The sequence below is a fragment of the Buceros rhinoceros genome, unplaced genomic scaffold (genome assembly GCF_000710305.1).
Source record: "Buceros rhinoceros silvestris isolate BGI_N320 unplaced genomic scaffold, ASM71030v1 scaffold3860, whole genome shotgun sequence".
NCBI classification, from domain to species: Eukaryota; Metazoa; Chordata; class Aves; order Bucerotiformes; family Bucerotidae; genus Buceros; species Buceros rhinoceros.
The window spans coordinates 12,473-30,302 of NW_010390015.1; the positions used below are offsets into that span (position 1 = coordinate 12,473).

Below are 17,830 nucleotides of genomic sequence, written 5' to 3' on the forward strand. Positions count from 1 at the left end.
TCCTACCTTCTTGGCAAGTTTTTTTTTTTCCAAATATTGCTAAAGGAATTGTTTTTTTTTTTTTTAATTTTATGTTACTAATGCATTAATTTGGGACAGTTAAAGCTAATGAACTTGATGCAACACTAGCAGGTATTTTTAGAACAGGTGATGACTATAGTGCAGGAGGAGACTTTGTAAACTTAGGTTTCAGGGATTTTCTAAGATACAGTTTTGACCATGAACTTCAACATAAATCGTAGTGTCCTAGATTTATAAATCGAGGTCTATATCCTGTGCATTGAAGAAACCCTTAACCTGGTGTGTATTTTGCCTTTCAGTGAAGGTCATGCCGTTTGCCAATCTGATGAGTTTGCTGGGCTCTGGGACTGACTCCACGGCAGTTCTCCGCTGTATACAGCAGGTGGCAATGCTGGTCCAGGGAAACTGGGTGGTGAAGAGGTATGGCTCGTCTTTGTTCCCTGGGACATGGTTTTCTGCTGTAAGGAGAGGATCAGAACAATGGGTTTTATATACTCATCTGCCTTGCATTCTAAAGTAGTCATGTTCTTAACTCACAGTACTGTAAAATCTTGATTTAACGTTTGGTGTTTTTTAGTGCAGTCAGATATTCAAAATGTAAAGAGTTGATGGTAAGGGATAATACGTTATTACCTACTCCAGCTAAAATTATGGCAGAGCAGTGATGTAATCTGTATTTGCATTTGAGTTGTGTTAGGTTTTCAATGTTGTCTTCACTCGTGTTCTTTTGTGAGAGGACTGTCCTGAATTCTTTCAGAGATTAGTGTCAAATATAAACACAGAAAATGAAAAATGTCAGCTGTAGTATTTCTTAGTTAATTTAGTGAAAGAAATGTCTTTGTGCAGTCTCCTTGTTCAGCAGTGGTGCTGCTCTTGTCAGCTGAAAGCTACCCCCTGGAAGGCACTGCCCACTTAATAAATCAGGCACAGGGTGCAGGGTGTACCACACGAAATGGATTCTGTATCATCCTCCTGTTTATTAGGATAAAGCATCCCACTGGGAATTGAAGTCTGAAGTGCAGCATGATGTTTTTACCTGGGTGGAGCACTGCATGGGGAGAATTGCAGTCTGTGGAATAGCTCTGTGTTAGGAGGAGTGGCACCAGCCACCAGTGCGAGTCTGTTGGCAGGGTGTCTTACAGCAGTTGTGATACAACTCATTGCTGTATTAGCACTGCCGAGCAGGTTTTAGAGCAGCCCTTGCTGTCCCTCCAGTTCCATGCGGTAACTCCAGCTATTCCAGAAGGAAGCTGCAAGCGAGTTAACAGACAGTGTATTAGCGTTCAGATTGTTTTTATGTTATAGCTGATCCTTTGCTGCTGGCCCGAGGAGGGTGTGTACACCTCTTAGCTGTGGTGTGTTTGGGATGGCTGGGCACAGAGCAGCACATGCACACGTCAGAGCTTTAAATGGAGAGAGGACCTGTTTCTTTGGCCTGGGCAGGACAAGATCACGAACCTGGGTTGCCTTGAGGCTTTGGAGAACATGCTAACAAATGTCATCTGGTTGGTCTTGCAAGCAGACAAGGACATGCGGTCGTGCTGGTCTCGGTGCTGTCTGGTTTGACAGGACATTTTGTAGAAGTGTTCTCTTAAGCCCTTGGTTGCTAGGAAGGAAATAAAAACCCCTTATGCCCATACAGCAGCAGTTTGGCTACATGCTACCTTCAAGGCTGCGTGCCAGGTTAGCCTAAGCCTTTCTTAGGATCGTTCTGGTCTTGTTTACACCAGTCCAAGGGAGGATAGGCAAGATCAAAGCAGAGCTCGTACCTGGATTGCACGCAACTGCTAGCCGCAAGGCTGTGTGGTGCTGGTCTAAGCCTTTTTGCACTAGTGTAATTGCAGTGGTGTAATTACATCAATATTAATTCCTTTAATGAAAAACATGTTTTGGATAAAGGTATAATTTAACTGCAGAACAGGGAGGACATATTTATTTGTTAAACTTCACCAGTGCCCTTTTAATGGAGTACCTAGTAACTAATCTGTCTTCCTTTTTAATTAACAGTGATGTTCTTTACCCGAAAGATACTTCTAGTCCGCATAGTGGAGTCCCTGCGGAAGTGCTCTGTAGAGGGAGAGACTTTGTTGTAAGTATAAAAGTGTTCGTTATTTTTAAAGGAAAACATAGGTAAAGTGTGCCTGAGAGGCCGTGGCATTGCAAAGCTCTGCTGCAGTAAGGTGTTTCCTTCAAAGAAATTATTTGTACTTTAATCCTGAAGGTGTTGTTACGAGCCTGTCGTGGGAGTGTTGGTGTAGGTCGACATTGTGGCCAGCTGGCAGGTTCAGTTCGTCTGTCATTAACAGCATTCATCCCTTGCTCATACGTGCTGTAGAGCCACTATCACGTAGCCCCCACAGTGCGGGAAAGCCAGGGCTGGATAATAAAGCGCTTGTTTCTCCAGATAAATTTCCGTGGGGTCAGGACTCTGAGGACTCAGGAGGGCAGTGTGGGTAAGCCTTGTGCTCCCTGAGCATGCACTGTTGATCTTTGAAAAGGACTTTATTCCCTAGAGCTGCTAATCAGTGAAAGGACTTTGTTCCCAGGCACCTTTTGTGACCAGTAGCTGCACATGAAAGTTGGAATGAATACAGGTCTTGTAAACACACATCACCGCAGCAGAAAGGAACAACCTCTGCATTGTGTTTATTTTTGCTAACCAGGGAAACACTGGTTAGTTCCTAAGTGGTTTCTGAGTTCATGTTCAGTTTATGGCTTCCACCCCATCAAAGAAAAGCTGATGAGTGCATTTGCTGTCATTTTTTTCGGTTAGACCTGACTGTTCGCCTTGTTGGCAACTTTGTTTAAGAGATTTAGCTGTGAATAGGAGCTGTGCGAGAGACTTTAAGGATATTAGAGTACTAGCGTAAGACAAAACTGATGGTGATTGAAACTGACTTTTTGTGTCTCGCTCTCTGCCTAAGACACTGCCATATGGAGACCTGGATTCAGGTGTGACCTGGTGGCATAAGTCTTTAGGACACAGCAAATTAGGTGACATATCATGCGTAAAGTTCTAGGGACCAGAAATTATTACGCGCAGTTAAGTAAGCAGTAGTGTTCTAGCAGTTACGATGTAAAGATAAGTTACTGGCATTTGAATTATATCAAATATACCTCGCATGAGGAATGGCTCTGTGCTGATAAACTGTTCAACGGGGACAAAGGTAAAATATTAGAAAATAGAAAGCGTCGATGTTTCTGGCTTTCAAAGTGAAATGTCGGGTCATACGGTTCAGAAATAGTATGTAGTGCTGTATTGCAACTGTGGAGAAAATGTGTTCTAGTTTGAACAGTGAACTTTTATTTCCCTGTTTTTATTTGTGTTAAGTAATTAATAAAGCCAATAGTGAATTTTACTGTCCACCTGTTCCATGGTGTACTTTGGGGAGGAGGAAGAGTAATCTGTGTCTTTTCTGAAAGCTTCTGGCTTTTCCTCAGATTCTTACGTAATAAATTCAGAGGACATGAGCCCCATGGCTTTAGTTGGGGCCTGATGAGAAATGGCTTGCAAGGAGAGTCGATAGATCTTCATTTGGACAGCCGCTTCTTGTGCTCTAAAACAGAAATGCCCTCTGCCCTAAAGTGAGCACGGTGGTTTTGTGTGTTTGTAGGCAGGGAGAGGATGAATTGGAGAAAAGGATGCATAGATGACATCATAGGGCAGGGAGAAATTGGCAGTAATCAGATTTGGAATTCTTCACAACATTATTAATACATACAGACTAAAAGAGGTTGTAGTCTCTTTAAATGGAGGCAGGAAGAAATCAGAGATCATATTCAGACTGTTCTGCCTGAGTCCTCGTGCATCCTGTTAGCCTGCTCTCAGCAACTGCCTCTTGGGATGTTAGATTTTAGGAGCTGCTCTGCAGAGGTCCCCAGGACCTTTGCAGAACCGTGACTGGCAATGGGCACTTTCTAGGGGCTGTGTGCTGCAGAAGGGCAACAGTCAGCAGTCTTGACAGACCCCGACATGAACAGAAGTGGATGGAAGTTTCTGTAGGTTGATGACGAGGTGTGTGAGAAGCTGAGCCTCAGGTGTGACTTCTGGATTCCCAGCATCACTACAGTGGGGTTTTTTGTTTGTTTTGGAAGCTAAATAGAATTTTTGTTCAAGAGATTCTTCATAGCTTTTACAGTCAGAAGTTCACCCAGGCAAACCATAGATTTTCAAAAGCACTGTGATGATGCCCATTTGAGGACAGAAGAGGCCGGAAAGTGTTTTCCTGCTACCTGGCTATCCCGCTACTTGATCACCACCTTCGTGAAAGGAATTTCTGGTAACATCATTGAACAGCTTCAGTAAAGCAACTGCCAAATACAGTTACTAGGTTTTTCTCCTTTCCTTCCTTCCTAGATGTGGAAGTTCACACAAGACCGCTGGGTTGTGAGAAAGGAAGTGGCAGCAGTTACAAAAGTGAGTGATTTTTATTATTTTTTTTTTTTAAATTTTTTTCCATCTTCCCTGAATAGAAGTTGGTGATACCTGTTGGACGTTGTCCCTAGGTTGGCAGCGGATTCTGCGGCAAGCCTTAGCTCAGGTTCGCAGCATCTGCCTTGCTGCTGACCTGCGGTGATGCTCATCAGGTGTGCCTTCACTTTGGAACAGCTGTAGGTCCATACCCTCTGTAGAAACGTTTCTAGCAGCTCACACAGTTACCACAACCCCACTGGGTATGGCTGGCCTTGTAGCTGAGCCACTGGGGTGCATCTTGTCCTCCTATCTGTTTCAGAGGGAAGCCGGACACTTTGAATTTGAATTAAGCTGGCTGATTGTGCACCAGAGCAGATGAGGGCTTATGCAGTCCACACTAGCTGCTCTGCTTTGGGTGTGTTACAAAAGAGCACCTCTCCTGGCAGTGTTTGCCAGTTGTCAGCATTGAATAAAAGCTTCAAAGCAACTCAGTCACCTGAATATTCTGTTAAAACTGGCAGATGAATGAGAAACGTTAAGAGGACAAATTATTTTTTTAAAATCCAGTAAATCGGTAAAACACAAGTCAGTTTATGCACAGACCATCTGGTTTTGGAATGTAAGATCCAGTGCTGCTTAAAAGCTGTGCACATGTAGGTGCAGCATGTCTGACCTGCAGCTCTAAAATAAGATTAACATTGTAGGGATAGGCTTCTCGTCACAAGAGAGTCTTTTCATCTCAGTTAGGAAACTCCCTTTTCTTCACAAACCGTGCCACGAGCTGTGTGACTCTCCGGTGATTAATTACTGCTGCTCTCTGAAGTCCTGTGCTTATAACATGTGTTGGTGCTGCAGAGAAGGATGAGTATCTCTGGCTTAGCTGGGCGTGTGTCCATGGAGGTGCCCCATATATACCAGCTCAGCCCAGCTCTTCCTGTCTCACGGAACAATGCCAGTTGCTGCATGCCTGCATATGTCCTATGTAAATTGACTTCCATATTATTTATGCTTTTTCTTTTAGCTTTGCCCAGAAGATGTGAAAGACTTCCTAGAGCACATGTCTGTGGCAAGAATAAACAAAGGGTGGGAGTTCATGCTCCCTTATGATGAAGACTTTGTTAAGAAGCATCCAGATATAGTTCAGAGGCAACATATGCTGTGGATGGGCATTCAGGCCAAGTAAATGTCTTGTTTTATTTTGGGGAATAAGCTAAAACCAGAGGACTATCTAGTACAAAGCTTCTTTAGACATTGATAGATAATTTGATCTGTATTGTCGCAAAGGTTTCCCTCACTGTAACCAGGTTGTGGTATGGTGGAGGGTGTCCCTGCATCATTCAAGTCATTCCTGTTCCTTCACTCTCTGGATAAATATTCTAGCTGCTGGCTAAAGCTGGCACGGCTGCATGCAGGCGTAACAACTGAAACTGTCCTGGTGTATTTTATCTTTTTCTTTCAGATTAGAAAAAGTCTATAATCTCTTAAAGGAGCACTTGACACCAAAGAAACAAGAGTCACAATCAGGTAAATGGAATTGTGCTTGGATCATCTTGGAGCTCATGCATCCTTCCATATTCCTGGGTGATGTTTTGGAGTGCTTCTCTGGCTTTGAACGTGGTGGGAACTGGTCATGTTTCGTTCAATATTTTTTGCAATTTCCTCATGATTTTTTGTGACAGATCTCAGTCTTTACTAACATCACTGATGTTGGGGTGACACAAGCTTACTGTAGCATCCTTGTAGCAGAGCAGGGAGTATTCCTTGGCACTGGGGACTCACTATTTGATAGTGAGAAAATCAGCTGGTTCTGTTACCCGCTTCTTTAAGGCAGCTTGTATGGTGTAAGGAAGGGTGTAAGCAGCTCCTGAAGACAGGGCCAGTGCACAGGTAATTCTCACCTCTCAGTTTGCAAGCTCATGTGCATGAGGCGGTGTTTTTATTTCCCCTAATTTGTGCTGGGCTCTGTAGTGTGGTTGAGGGCTGAGCAATTAATGAAGAATGTATTTGGCAGGGGGCTGTAAGGAGGTATGAAGCTGTCTCTTTTTGACATGCTTCTCCACCATGGATGCCAGTGAGAATATAGCTGCTCTGTAATCCAGAAAGACTGTGAAAACTTGAGATTCCAGAGAGTTTTAACTAGGCATTTGGCTCATTGCCAGACGCTGCAGCCAATGAAGAGTATAAGCAGAAGTGACAAACGAGCATATGAATCCATTTCAATACCCTGTGTCCGATCTGCTTGGAAGGATTAGGTGTTGAGTTATTTGGAGAGGATTAGCCAGCCTGACAGCCGAGAAGGTAACAGCATGTGTGCTGTGCTTGCCTTTAAACACAGCACTCCTTCCTCTGGCAGTGAGACTGGATTCCTCTGCTGCCAGCATGCCTCTTCCTTTCGCCTTGGGAGAGCTGGGTGTGGAGAGGAAGCAGGGGAAGAGGGGCAGGATTGCAGGCGAAAGGACTCTCTCCTGTCCCTTTCTCCCCATCACTGGATGATACTACTAAGAAGAGGGTCTCGGACTTCATACTGTGCACCTCATGCTAAAAGGGTGTTCGGGTTCACTTGTTAACCCCTTCACTCTCCTCACTGTACCTGTAGGACATCCTTGTGCTGGCTCTGGCAGTTGCTGCAGCAGGCCACACCAGCCACTAGACACTCAAAAGAAAAAGTTGTTGGGCAAAGAAGCTTTTGGGTCACTGTTAGAGATGTACAAGCAGTCTGTATCCTGGTTTCCTGATCTGCAGAAAAGTCATTGAAAAAGTGCACTTTGTTTCGGCTTCCTTGACTGCAGCACCCTTCCCCGAGCACCTGGCTTACAATTATCAGCATGTTTATTTTCAAAAAAAACCCAAACACCACCAGCCTCCTCCAAAAAACCCCACAAACACCAAAGAAACCCCAAAACTAAAGTAAAATCTAATCAACAAACTGGGTATATGCCTTAGATTTCACAAGCAGATGATGTTTCCTGGTTTTATTTCACTCTGAGCCCTTCAAGAAACATTCTGTTAAGAGTGGAGCCCTGGTTATGGTGAGATTTACGTTTCTTTTTTTTTCTTAATAGCTCATCCGTTGCTGATTTCTGGGGAGCAAAGGGTCAACATGGCTAAAGCAAAAGTCAAGCAGAATTATGGGCAGCTGGAGAAGGAGTTCCAGAAGCAAAAGGCAGAGATGAAATCAAATGACACCTCAGCCAAGATGGAAGTTTCCAGTATCCGCATTAAAGAGGAACCTGTGAGTGATGAGGAGCCGATGGACACTTCGGCTTATGAGGGCATGAACAACGGCATTGCCAATGGCCTCCATGCAGAGGAGGACTCCACCGGCTCTTTAAATGGCCACTTGCCTGGAGGCTGCATTGACCGGGTAGCACAGGAACTAAAGGCGTTTGTGTCGTCAACGTTTAAGAAACAATTTGTACTCACCCTGAGTGAGCTTAAACGGTTATTTAACCTTCACTTGGCCAGTCTGCCTCCAGGACATACTTTGTTCAGTGGCATTTCGGACAAAATGTTACAGGACATGGTGCTGGACACTGGCTGCAAACAGATTTTGGTGCCTGTAAGTATTTTTCCCTTGGTGTGCTTTGCGGGGTGTGTGGTGTTAAACATCTGACCTGAGAAATGGTTGTGTTCTGTGCTTGTGGACGGGAAGAACAGATGTGCTCTGAGTAACTGTCCAGTATTGGGTATGTCGAAGCCGCTGGAGGTTTTTCTGGTGTCCTGCTTCCAGCAGGCTCTGCACTCTGCTTCCTTTGTGGATACCGCATAGCTTAGTTGTCTTTGAGGTCTGCTTCCATGTCCAAGCTGTTGGGCTGCAGTGACTCCCTGTTGCAACTTGCTCCTGTTAATGTGATTTAAGGCAGTCCTGGATTGCCATCAGCTCTCCTGGAGTTGCACAAGCTGCTTCTCTCAGGGACAGGATCCCAGCTGGGGGAGGGCAGGTGGCATTGACTGCCTGGGAGCGGCAGGGCACACCCAGCAGAGCCCTCTGGGAAGCCACAAGCCGTATCTGCAGCAGGTTTCTTTGGTCAGTCCTTTTCCTTCTAGACTGTGCAGAGGTGTCTTTGTTTCTTTGTCTTTATGGAAATGACATGTGTGATTGCATGAGACGGAGCAGGTTTGTGTGACAGTAAATTGCTTAGGAAAGGAAAAGGAATTTGGCATCATGGGAAAGAGCCTAAAAGGAAATTAATTTTACAAGACATCTGGCAGTGCTGATTGGGTTGCAACCAGGAGGAGCTGGGAGTCAGCTGCCTTTGGGGAGAGAGGAAAAGAGACGTGTGAACTGCTCGAAAGAGCAGGCGAGGCAGAAAGGGCAGGAAGCAGGCTGGCTGACGAGAGCGAGCCTGGAGCATGGGAGTTGAAACATAGCTAAGGAGTAAGGGTTGCGATGGGAGGGCAGAAGTAACGTGTTCAGTCGTGTGCAGAGTACGTGTTGTGGCACCTGAGCTGGGGAACAGACTTGAAATGCCACTGGGGAGACGACCGATTTCAGTACTTTCTGCTTTCTCTCCCGACAGCTTCCAAGTCCTGGGGTGATGTCTGCCTGGAACTGCCCCGTAGGGCTGGCTAGGCTCTCCGCTGCAGGCTGTGTAGGGTCTGCGTTTGCCGTGCTGGTGGTGAATAGCTGAGGCTATTGCTGCTCTGTTGCTTGGGACTGGGACTTGTCTGGAAATTTGGGGATTTGGGAAACAATTCCATCCAATCTTTGCTTAAAGGCTGTGAGGAGTGAAAGTGAAGTCGTTTCTTTTTTTCAAAAAACATCCAAAATAAAATCCTCCTGAAGACAGGTGGCTGGGAGCTTCCTTCTGTCTGGAAAACTCTGTCATAGGGTCAGTTCTGCTGACCCTGAATTCACTGCAAAACTGGAGATCTTGTTCAGGGGCCTGTATGAGCCCGTACTGTTACCAGTGATGGAAATTGTTATCCCCGAGCCTCCCCCCAGTGCTCTGTGCAGATGACAAAGGTGCTGCAGCTGGTTTCGCTCTTTGCATGGGCTCGTATACTTTAGTGTTTCCTGATTGTTCCCCTGGACAATTTTGTCAGAACCCGACGAGGGTGCCTGAGCTCAGGGAAGACCTGGAGGGTTGTTTAGTGTGAGATTTCATAGTTGCTCATTGGTTTCTGTAATTGAAAGTGTGTTGGAGATAAAAATCAATGATCTGAGGTAATTAAAATTATGTTCTGTGGGGGGTGAAGACACTCTTGGCTTACACGTTGCTGAAAACGGCAATTGAAACCTTACCAGGGGAATGCAGGATTTATTATAAAGCTGACCGACTGCACGCAGGGTATGAGGTAAATGGTGTTTGTGGGGAGGCAGTAGAGATGCCGTTCCACTGCAGATGAGGCCCTGGGGACGCCTGCGGGGTGCTGTGCTTGCCTGACCAAGTGGGAGGGAAAAGCACACATAAAGGAAGAGCAAATCCTGGGCAGGTGCACCCAAGACCGGTGGGCTGCTGCTGCCGTCAGAGGGAAGGCAAACAGAGGCATCCTGGCGGACACTGGTGCTGCGCCTGTGTCCAGAGCTTGTGCAGCCTGAGCCCGTGTCCAGCCCCATGGGAAATGTTCGCGCAGGAATCTGTCGCCTGAGTATCTGCACCCGCTTCCCTGCAGATTGTTGTGGGTGCATGGGGGTGGCTGGCTCCTGCTGGCTCCCTTCCCATGGTTCCTGGAGTGGCAAGGTTTTTCCCAAAACTTGAGGCTATTTTTGAGGCATCAGGAAATGAGGTAACCATTGCCGGCATCCTGCCTGGCTAAGGTAACCGGAGAGGGATGCAGCTTACATTGAGTCTTTTGGGCTAGTGCCAATGGCAGGCTCCTGGAGAGAGAAGCTCAACAGTTTACCTCTAGGAATATTCCAGCTGATACGTTTTTTCTGGCAGACCCAGGCCCTTTCGGTCTGCTTTAGCTATAGTGCAAGGCTGCCTCGCAGTAGCTATTTTTAGGGCACGCTCAGTGCTTGAATGAGACACGTCCCAAAGCCAAGGGCTCCTCCCTGGGTGCTTCCGTTTTAATGTGGCAGACCTGGGGCAGCAGTTCATCTTCTAAAAGTCCTGCACCAGCTCTGGGCTCTTAGAGCAGAAAGGGGCATGGGGCAAATATTTTAAAGAAGGATTTAAAGGCAGTGGAGAGCTGTTTCAAGGTGAGACTGGAGAGATTAAGATAATGAATGTGAAATGGCGAGGGGACAGTGGGTGGTAAGACAGTGAAGCTGTTTGGACAGAGCAGCATGCCTCTGATAGCATTTCCTGCTCCTGAGGACAGGCTGGGGGAAAGCAGCGAGCAGGGTGCTGTCGGCATTAGTGTTTGCAACAGTTTGCAGAGTAAGGCTGGGCAGCAGGAGATTCTGTGGGGTTTTCTTCCCCAGTAAGTATTGTGTTGATTTGGAAGCTGTTTCCTCACGGAGTGGCCAGGTCATCCCAGCTGCATTTCAGACATGTGGTGAGGCAGGAGAAGTTTGCACTCCGGGTCAGTGTTGAGTGATTTTCTTAGAGCGAGGCAGCTTGTGGCCAGGTGCTCCCAGTGCCCTGCGTTTTGCCTTTCCTGCTGCAGCTTTTTCTGGAGGGAGTCCGAAGTGTTTGATTTTTATCTGTACTGAAAGAGTACAAGCGATACTATTCCTGAAAAGCAGGTGTTTCTCTGAGAAGAGAATTATGTCAGGTGTTGTGACCCTAATAAACCTGAGTCCTGGCTCTAAACCAGGTGTAAACCCTTGCTGTATTCCAGCCATTTGGCTCAATGTGAGAGCCAAAGTTGCTCATCCCAGCAGGCAGCTGCTGCTAGGCTAAACTCTTCTCCTTTGCAGTAAGATCAGAGGCAGAGCATGAAAGGAAAGGCTGATCTTTCACTCTGCCATGCACAAGTCTTTTTGTTGTGGTGTGAGGGAGGCTGGGAAGAAAGGTTTGGTTGGTACTGGCAGCCAGGACTGAGGGATCCTGGACTGATCAGGACTGGCTTGTTAGCTTTTCATAGGTGATTGATTTAGGTCGTCTGGGCAGTTAGCAAGGAATAAATCGTTAGTGACAGACAGGAGGAGACGTGTCAGGAGTGAAGGCATATGCCAGCATTGCTCATTAGTCACTGCTCCAAGGGGAAATGTTAAGGCAAATGGATGGTATTTTGTTTTTTTTTTTTTAAGCTCGGGGCAGGGAGGGGAGGCAGTGGCGGTCTTTCCTGTGTGCAGGAGTGTGAGGCTTCTTCCTCAGAAAAAACAAAGGTGTCTCTCTAGCTTGGCACATAGCAAACAAACAAACAAAACCACTTCATTTTGAATCCTGAAATGAGCAAGTGTCTGTTCACTCTCCGTCAGCATTCAGTCTTCTGGAGCCCTGTAGTCTGCCCCAAAGCAGAGATGACAAATACAGCAGAAGCACAGAGCTTGTCAGTAACGCTGACATGGGATTAGTGCAGCAGAGAAATATGGGGTAGAGTCTGAATCTCTTAAAACCTGCCACTATCAATGTCAAAACCTCCAGAAAGACCCTGCAGTGCACAAGGTGCTCTCAGTTGAATACTGCTTTGGGTGGTCTGGAAGCAAATGCTGCTGACAGGAAAAATCTAGACGTCTTGCTGTGCAATATTGGCCAAGGCCATGCTCTGGGGTGATTGACCCTCCACCAGTGGGAAGCTGTCCCCATGCAGAGTTCACGGGATCCCAGTCTGCCCAGCAGTAAAGCTCTGAAACGGTTGGTGGTGTGCCGGGAAGGCGCTGGTGTGGATTGCCCCACCGTGAGCAGAAGCATCAGCCAAACAGCTTGTGTTAACTCAGGCTCTGTGTGCTGCAGGATTGCCCAGCAGCGCAGGCTGGTCCGGGTGTCTGTTGAAGTCACCGGGCCCATGAGAAGGTGCTGCCTGTAGCTGCAGGACAGGCCATGCCCGCGTGGGCAGAGGGGCTGCCAGAGCAAAGCTACCCCGTCAGCTGGGGAATGGCAGAGGAACTCAGGTTGTTTCAGCACTTCTCATTACATGGCAACGACGTTTTTTATTCACTGATAGGTGTCTAGGGATACTGTATCATAGAATCATTAAGCAGAGCTCATTAAATAGGTGGTTATTTTTAACAGCCTCTTGTTCTCAGTTTCCTCCACAGACTGCTGCTTCACCAGATGAACTAAAGGTCTATGCACTTTGGGAAGCCGGTGACACTTACGATCAGGTAAAGATAACAGAAGTGTCATTCCCAAATACGTGTTTATGGAGCACTTGGCGTTGTTTGAGTTCTTGTTTCTGGAACTGGCACGGCAGGTAGCTTTCCTTGTTCCCTATTGAAGTCTCCAGTTTTTAGTGCTGACCTATTTCCAGCTGAGAGGAGGCTCTTAGCTTGCAGGGGGATCATTGCTGGGTCAGGACAAGGTGCTGTGTGGGCCTGAGCACCACAGTATGCTGGTAATACAGGTCAGTAACTAGCTCAGAGGAACACAGACAGTTTTGAACCTTGGTGAGGAGAAGGGATTCTCCAGTGCAGGCCTCACAGCTGCATCCAGTCCAGTTTGGGTTTTTTTCTTTTGATGGTAGTGGCACGTGAACCAGAGATGAAGTGACGATGTTACCTGATGTATCTGTTTATTCTTAGCGTAGGAAATGCTAACAGCATATGTGAGCATCTCCTGAGTTTTAATTGCTGTCAGAGTAAGTGAAGGGTAAGGGAAGGCACCTGACAAAATGTGGATGGACAGTGTAACTCCTGTGCCCATGACCTAAATAAATTTTTATAGGCAAGAGTCAAGCTGTATCCAACCTCCTGGCTGGAAGCAGTTGAGAGGAGTGTTGCAGCCCCTTCTTCAGCATGCTCTTGTACCTTTGGAGGTACCCCAGGTCCCAGGACAGGTGCAGGTCTGGCCACAGGGTGTGGGGAGGTCCCTGTAGAGCCCTCGGAGATGAGGGCACTGCTAGAGAGCAGAGGTACATGGGATGGGCTCAGGATCACGAAGCAAGAATCCTCTGATGTAGTTCAGTGAATATTTTGTACAGACTAAGGCTCGTGCAGTTTTGATGCATAGAAAGATAGGAATATTGTTTTTCTCTTTGTGTTTATGACACATTTTCTTTTAAAGCATCGCCAAGTTTTGCTGGAAATATTTTCAAAAAATTATCGAGTGCGCAGGAATGTCATCCAGAGTCAGCTGAGTCAAGAATGTGGGGAAGATCTCAACAAGCAGGAGGTGGATAGAGTGTTAAAGGTAAGTTTCTGTTCCCTTGTGGATTTGATCCAGTTAACATGAATTTTTAATGCTGGGTTTGAGCAAAGGATCGTATTTTACCATGAGTTGACGAATGATGATAAAACAATTGTTGTTGGAATGTGGACCAAGTTTTTCAGCTTGTTTTGTTAAACATACACTTGTCTCTTTCTACCTGCTTTCCCTCCAAGGACTAGTGATTTTGGCTCACGCATTGTTTTGTGTTATTGCACAAATCTTTATTTGTCATCTTGGACCAGCAGAGAACAGAGTGTAGTAAATGTTATACTGCAGAGTGTTTTTTAAATAATGCCGAGTTAAACGTGAAGGAGGTGGGAGGTTCTGGGCAGTGCTCTGAGTTTACCAGCATCTGCTGTTGGCTAATGCTGAAGAGCAGGAGCGCCGCATACTCAGAAGGAAACGCTCTGCATTCTGTAGCAGGACGTGCAGCCGCGTACGGAGCAAAACCCTTGCCCAGACAAGCAGGCAAAGCAGCAGTTAACACATTTCATTGTGGATGTTAATTTGACTCCTTTCATGTCTGTCTTTGAAGGTGCACCATCTACTTGCTAACGAAGTGTGAGGTGCAGAGCGGGACCACACAGGCCATGCCTGGCAAGCTTCAGATGCGAGGCAGGGTGGCCGGGTAGCTGCCAGCTATTGTAATACTGCGGTCATTATTGCTGAGCCTTTGCCCGCAGTCACCCGCTGCAGTGAGACGAGTGCTGAAGCACTTCGTTACATGGGCATCTGCAAACGCAGTAACAGCGTATTTGAAAAGTTACAGATCTGTTGCTGTGATAATAAGCAAACTGACCTTACTTGAAAGGGCACGGTCATCGTAGCCCCTAAAATAAGCTCAGGCATTTCGGCCTGCGAGACAGTATTTGGGTGGCTTGCCCGCGCTGGGAGATCTGTGCAGCGACTAGATTTGCTCAGGTATCAGCTCTCTGGGAACATGTAGACCCGTTCTGCCATTAGCTGTTCCTGAGGCTGTTGCTATTGAACAGATAACCTATTTCTACAAAAAACGCCTTCCCCCAAGAAACTGGGTACTGTTCTTACGTACGTCACTGAGTCATCGCGCAACCAGCCTTGTCTTGTGTCAGGCTTCTTTGCCTTGAATACATTTGTCACAGAAGTATCTGAAATGATCTTTTGTTTCTGACATAAATTAGAAGTATGAGTTAATGAAATAGGTTTTCTGGCTTCTTTAATTAGCCACAAGAGGTTGGATTCCTCTTTGAATGAAATTGGATTTGTTAACTCCTATTTCCCCACCTGCATGCGCTCCTTTCTACACGCAGAGGAACAAACTGACAGTATTTTTACGTCTGCAGATCAAGTCTGCAAACCCTCTTTCTACCCTCCACGCTTAATTTACTTGTTTTTGCAATACGCAAGTCCCAAGACTTCAGAAAAAAAGCCACTTTTTTCCCTTTAAGCTCCATAGCATCAGTTCTGTAGCAGTACTTAAGCCAGCGTGAATTACCTAAACGGGGCGGGGGGGAGCAAAAGGAAGAGAAGCCTTTAGTTTAAACGCGAGAGGCTCGGTGCTCATCTAGTAGAAGTAAGAAAATGAGCCACAGGAAAACGCACTTACTGAACTCCTTTGCTGTGCTGCTTACCCGCTGTAAGCGCAGCAGACGTGCGGTCAGGATGCCAAAGCACGGCTCTGAGGTTTGACAGTTCATTATCATAGAACATAGTTTCTTAAACGGATTCAGGTCTGGTGCCTGCCTGTTCCTGCTGCTCCCCTTGGTCACTCCACCTGAGCTTCAGCCTGTGTTTACCCCGAGTTCCCCTCATCCTCACCCCTACCCCTGCACCTCCTAAGCAGCCTTCGGCACCGTCCCCATCTTTTCCCCACAGAAGCCCCGTTTCTTGCTTCCATTGCACTGTCTGTCCTCTGTGGCCTCTAGACCTTCCCCCTCCTGTGTCTGTCATCTCCATTTAAACTACGCCGTGGGGGTGGAGGTTCCGGCTGCTCTGGACTCGTGCTTTCTCATGCACGGGAGAGGGGACATTGGCTATTGATAACATGTATTGTCCCCGAGCCAGAGGACAGTTCCCAAGACCTTACGGGCTCTCCCTTTCTCCCCAGGACTGCTGTGTGAGCTACGGCGGAATGTGGTATCTTAAGGGGACGGTGCAGTCTTGACAGCGGTGGTGGCGGTTTCAGGTGATCTCCAGGACGACAGAGGGAACCTGCAGCGGGCGGCACAGACAGTAATGCCGTGGCCTCGGGAGCGTGGGGAAAGATCTGACCTACTTTGGGGCACGTGGGCATTGCAGTCAGTCTCCGCCATCCCGACACACACACGTGCGTGTTTGCATGGCCGCCTAGTGCAAGAGCAACTAGGAAGACAACAGGGGACCCTGTCTGCAGCTTGATTAATCTGGGATTTCTAATGTATTTCGATTCTCATTCTGTTTCGTTATAAAATAATAAAACCATATACTGACACAGACGTGACGGGAAATCATGGCCTAATACTTTTATTTTGTAAGTAATGCAAATAAATTAGATTTCTTTACAAAGATCCCAGTTTTTGTTAAATACCTGGATGCTCACGCTTTAGGCTGAGCACTGTAACAGCCCTTGCAGCCCTCTTTGTAAAGCTACGATAGTCATGTCCATGGAAACGTCAGGTCAGGGACAGGGGGACAAAATCACCGTTTTGAACTCCAATTGTTCTCGCCTGTTGTCTGTGAAACGAGTTATTTGGGAAAGTACCTACATTTGAAACATGTGGAACAACAACTACTGGATTTCTTTTACTGGTGTGGGTTTTGTGCGAGGGACGTTTTGCATTACCGTATGCAAACGCAGTGAGGTAAGTAACAGTGCACCCTCTGGAAGGCATCCAGCTGTAGTTATCACACAGCAACCGTGTAAAACCTCTATTTTGTGTAATTTTTTTAAATAAAATTTTATCTTGAAGGTCAATTCTACCCTGCTTTGTATTTGTCCAGGAAGGAGCGGAAGCTGCACCTGCTGCTCTCATAGCCCTGTGGAGGAACAGAGGCTCGCGGAGGAAGGAAAGGTCAGGAGTGCTTTAGCGGAGGTTAGAGGTAGCTGGGGAACTGCTTTCATCACGCTGCTTTCACCGTGTGCTTTGGGGCGGCCAGAGGGAGCTGTCAAGCGAAGGGTCTGCTGCACCAGGCACAGTAACTGATCTTTTTGTCACAGGTTTATCACTGAAGCCGATCTGCAGTAAGATGAGGAATACCCCACTGTAAGCACTGCAGAACAGTTACTGGTCAGGTTCTTCGCTATGATTTCCATCACACGAGAAGCTCAGAGAGATTCTCTTAATTTCATCTACTTATGCTCAGAAAAGGCTGAGGTGTTGACTAAAATAAGCAGATTAAGGTAGTTAATCCAGGTAAGATTGGTTAAGAATATTGTTACCGCACTTACAGCTTTTCACACTTCTGTGGAAAATACCTATTTTTAAATAGCTTAAACTCCACCTTAATTAATAAACTAGTGTAGTTTATTAACTATGTCAGTATACATGCGAAGTGTTCTTAAGTCGAGGCAGCTTGTGCAGCCTTTGTCTTGGTCTGGTGCCCGCACCCTTGGCTGACACCGGCACAGCGTTACCTATGGCCGCATCTGTGAAGCTGCTTCCTGGGAAAGCCACCGTCAGGGAACTTAACAACCGAGCCTTGGAGGGTTTTATTGCGTAATATGTACAGTTCAGTGGTACAGTACAGTACAGCCAGAGCTCAGCAATGGCACGGGTCGCCAAGGGGAACGTATGTTACAGAAGAATCAAGTAGCTCTGTGGAAATCTGAGAACATTTTTTAGATTTTTCAAGCATAAAAATTGTATCTATCAAAGTGCTCTGAATTAGCCAACAGTAACACACCCCTGAAGATCACCTGCTTAACCAAAAATTCTGAACTGTCTGAACACATCCTATGGTCCAGCAGATGCCCCTTCCCCTGAAGTGATGAGGAATTACTAGTGTTAAAGCATTTGTGACTAACAGTGTCACGTTCTCATTTAAGGTTACTGCTTTCCCTGACCTCCAGGTGCTGAGGATCCACGTGTCCGGGAAGCGGTGACCGTACAGTTAACCCGATGGCAAAACAGCAGCTCTTCTGCCCTCCTCCCCCCACCCCAACTCCTTTGTGAACAGCACTGAAACACCACAACAGTGAGGAGAAACTACTACTTAGTGCCCTCTGCATTTCTACCCT

At 46.7% G+C, this 17,830-nt stretch overlaps 1 protein-coding gene across 4 annotated transcripts in view; it reads left to right on the top strand.

Annotated features, from left to right (window-relative positions):
• The window catches only part of POLR3E (polymerase (RNA) III (DNA directed) polypeptide E (80kD)), a 24,826-nt gene extending 8,615 nt beyond the window's left edge, over window positions 1–16,211 (top strand). For 2 of the 4 annotated variants that reach the window (XM_010136047.1, XM_010136062.1), the window contains 9 exons: window positions 321–441; window positions 2,029–2,110; window positions 4,379–4,438; window positions 5,457–5,614; window positions 5,895–5,959; window positions 7,498–7,994; window positions 12,516–12,593; window positions 13,492–13,617; window positions 15,722–16,211. In XM_010136047.1, the coding sequence (XP_010134349.1) occupies window positions 321–441; window positions 2,029–2,110; window positions 4,379–4,438; window positions 5,457–5,614; window positions 5,895–5,959; window positions 7,498–7,994; window positions 12,516–12,593; window positions 13,492–13,617; window positions 15,722–15,778 (1,244 nt within the window). In that variant the 3' untranslated portion in view covers window positions 15,779–16,211. The remainder of the gene's footprint in view (window positions 1–320; window positions 442–2,028; window positions 2,111–4,378; window positions 4,439–5,456; window positions 5,615–5,894; window positions 5,960–7,497; window positions 7,995–12,515; window positions 12,594–13,491; window positions 13,618–15,721) is intronic. The other 2 variants (XM_010136055.1, XM_010136070.1) reach the window with 2 other exon arrangements.
• Window positions 16,212–17,830: the final 1,619 nt, after the last annotated feature.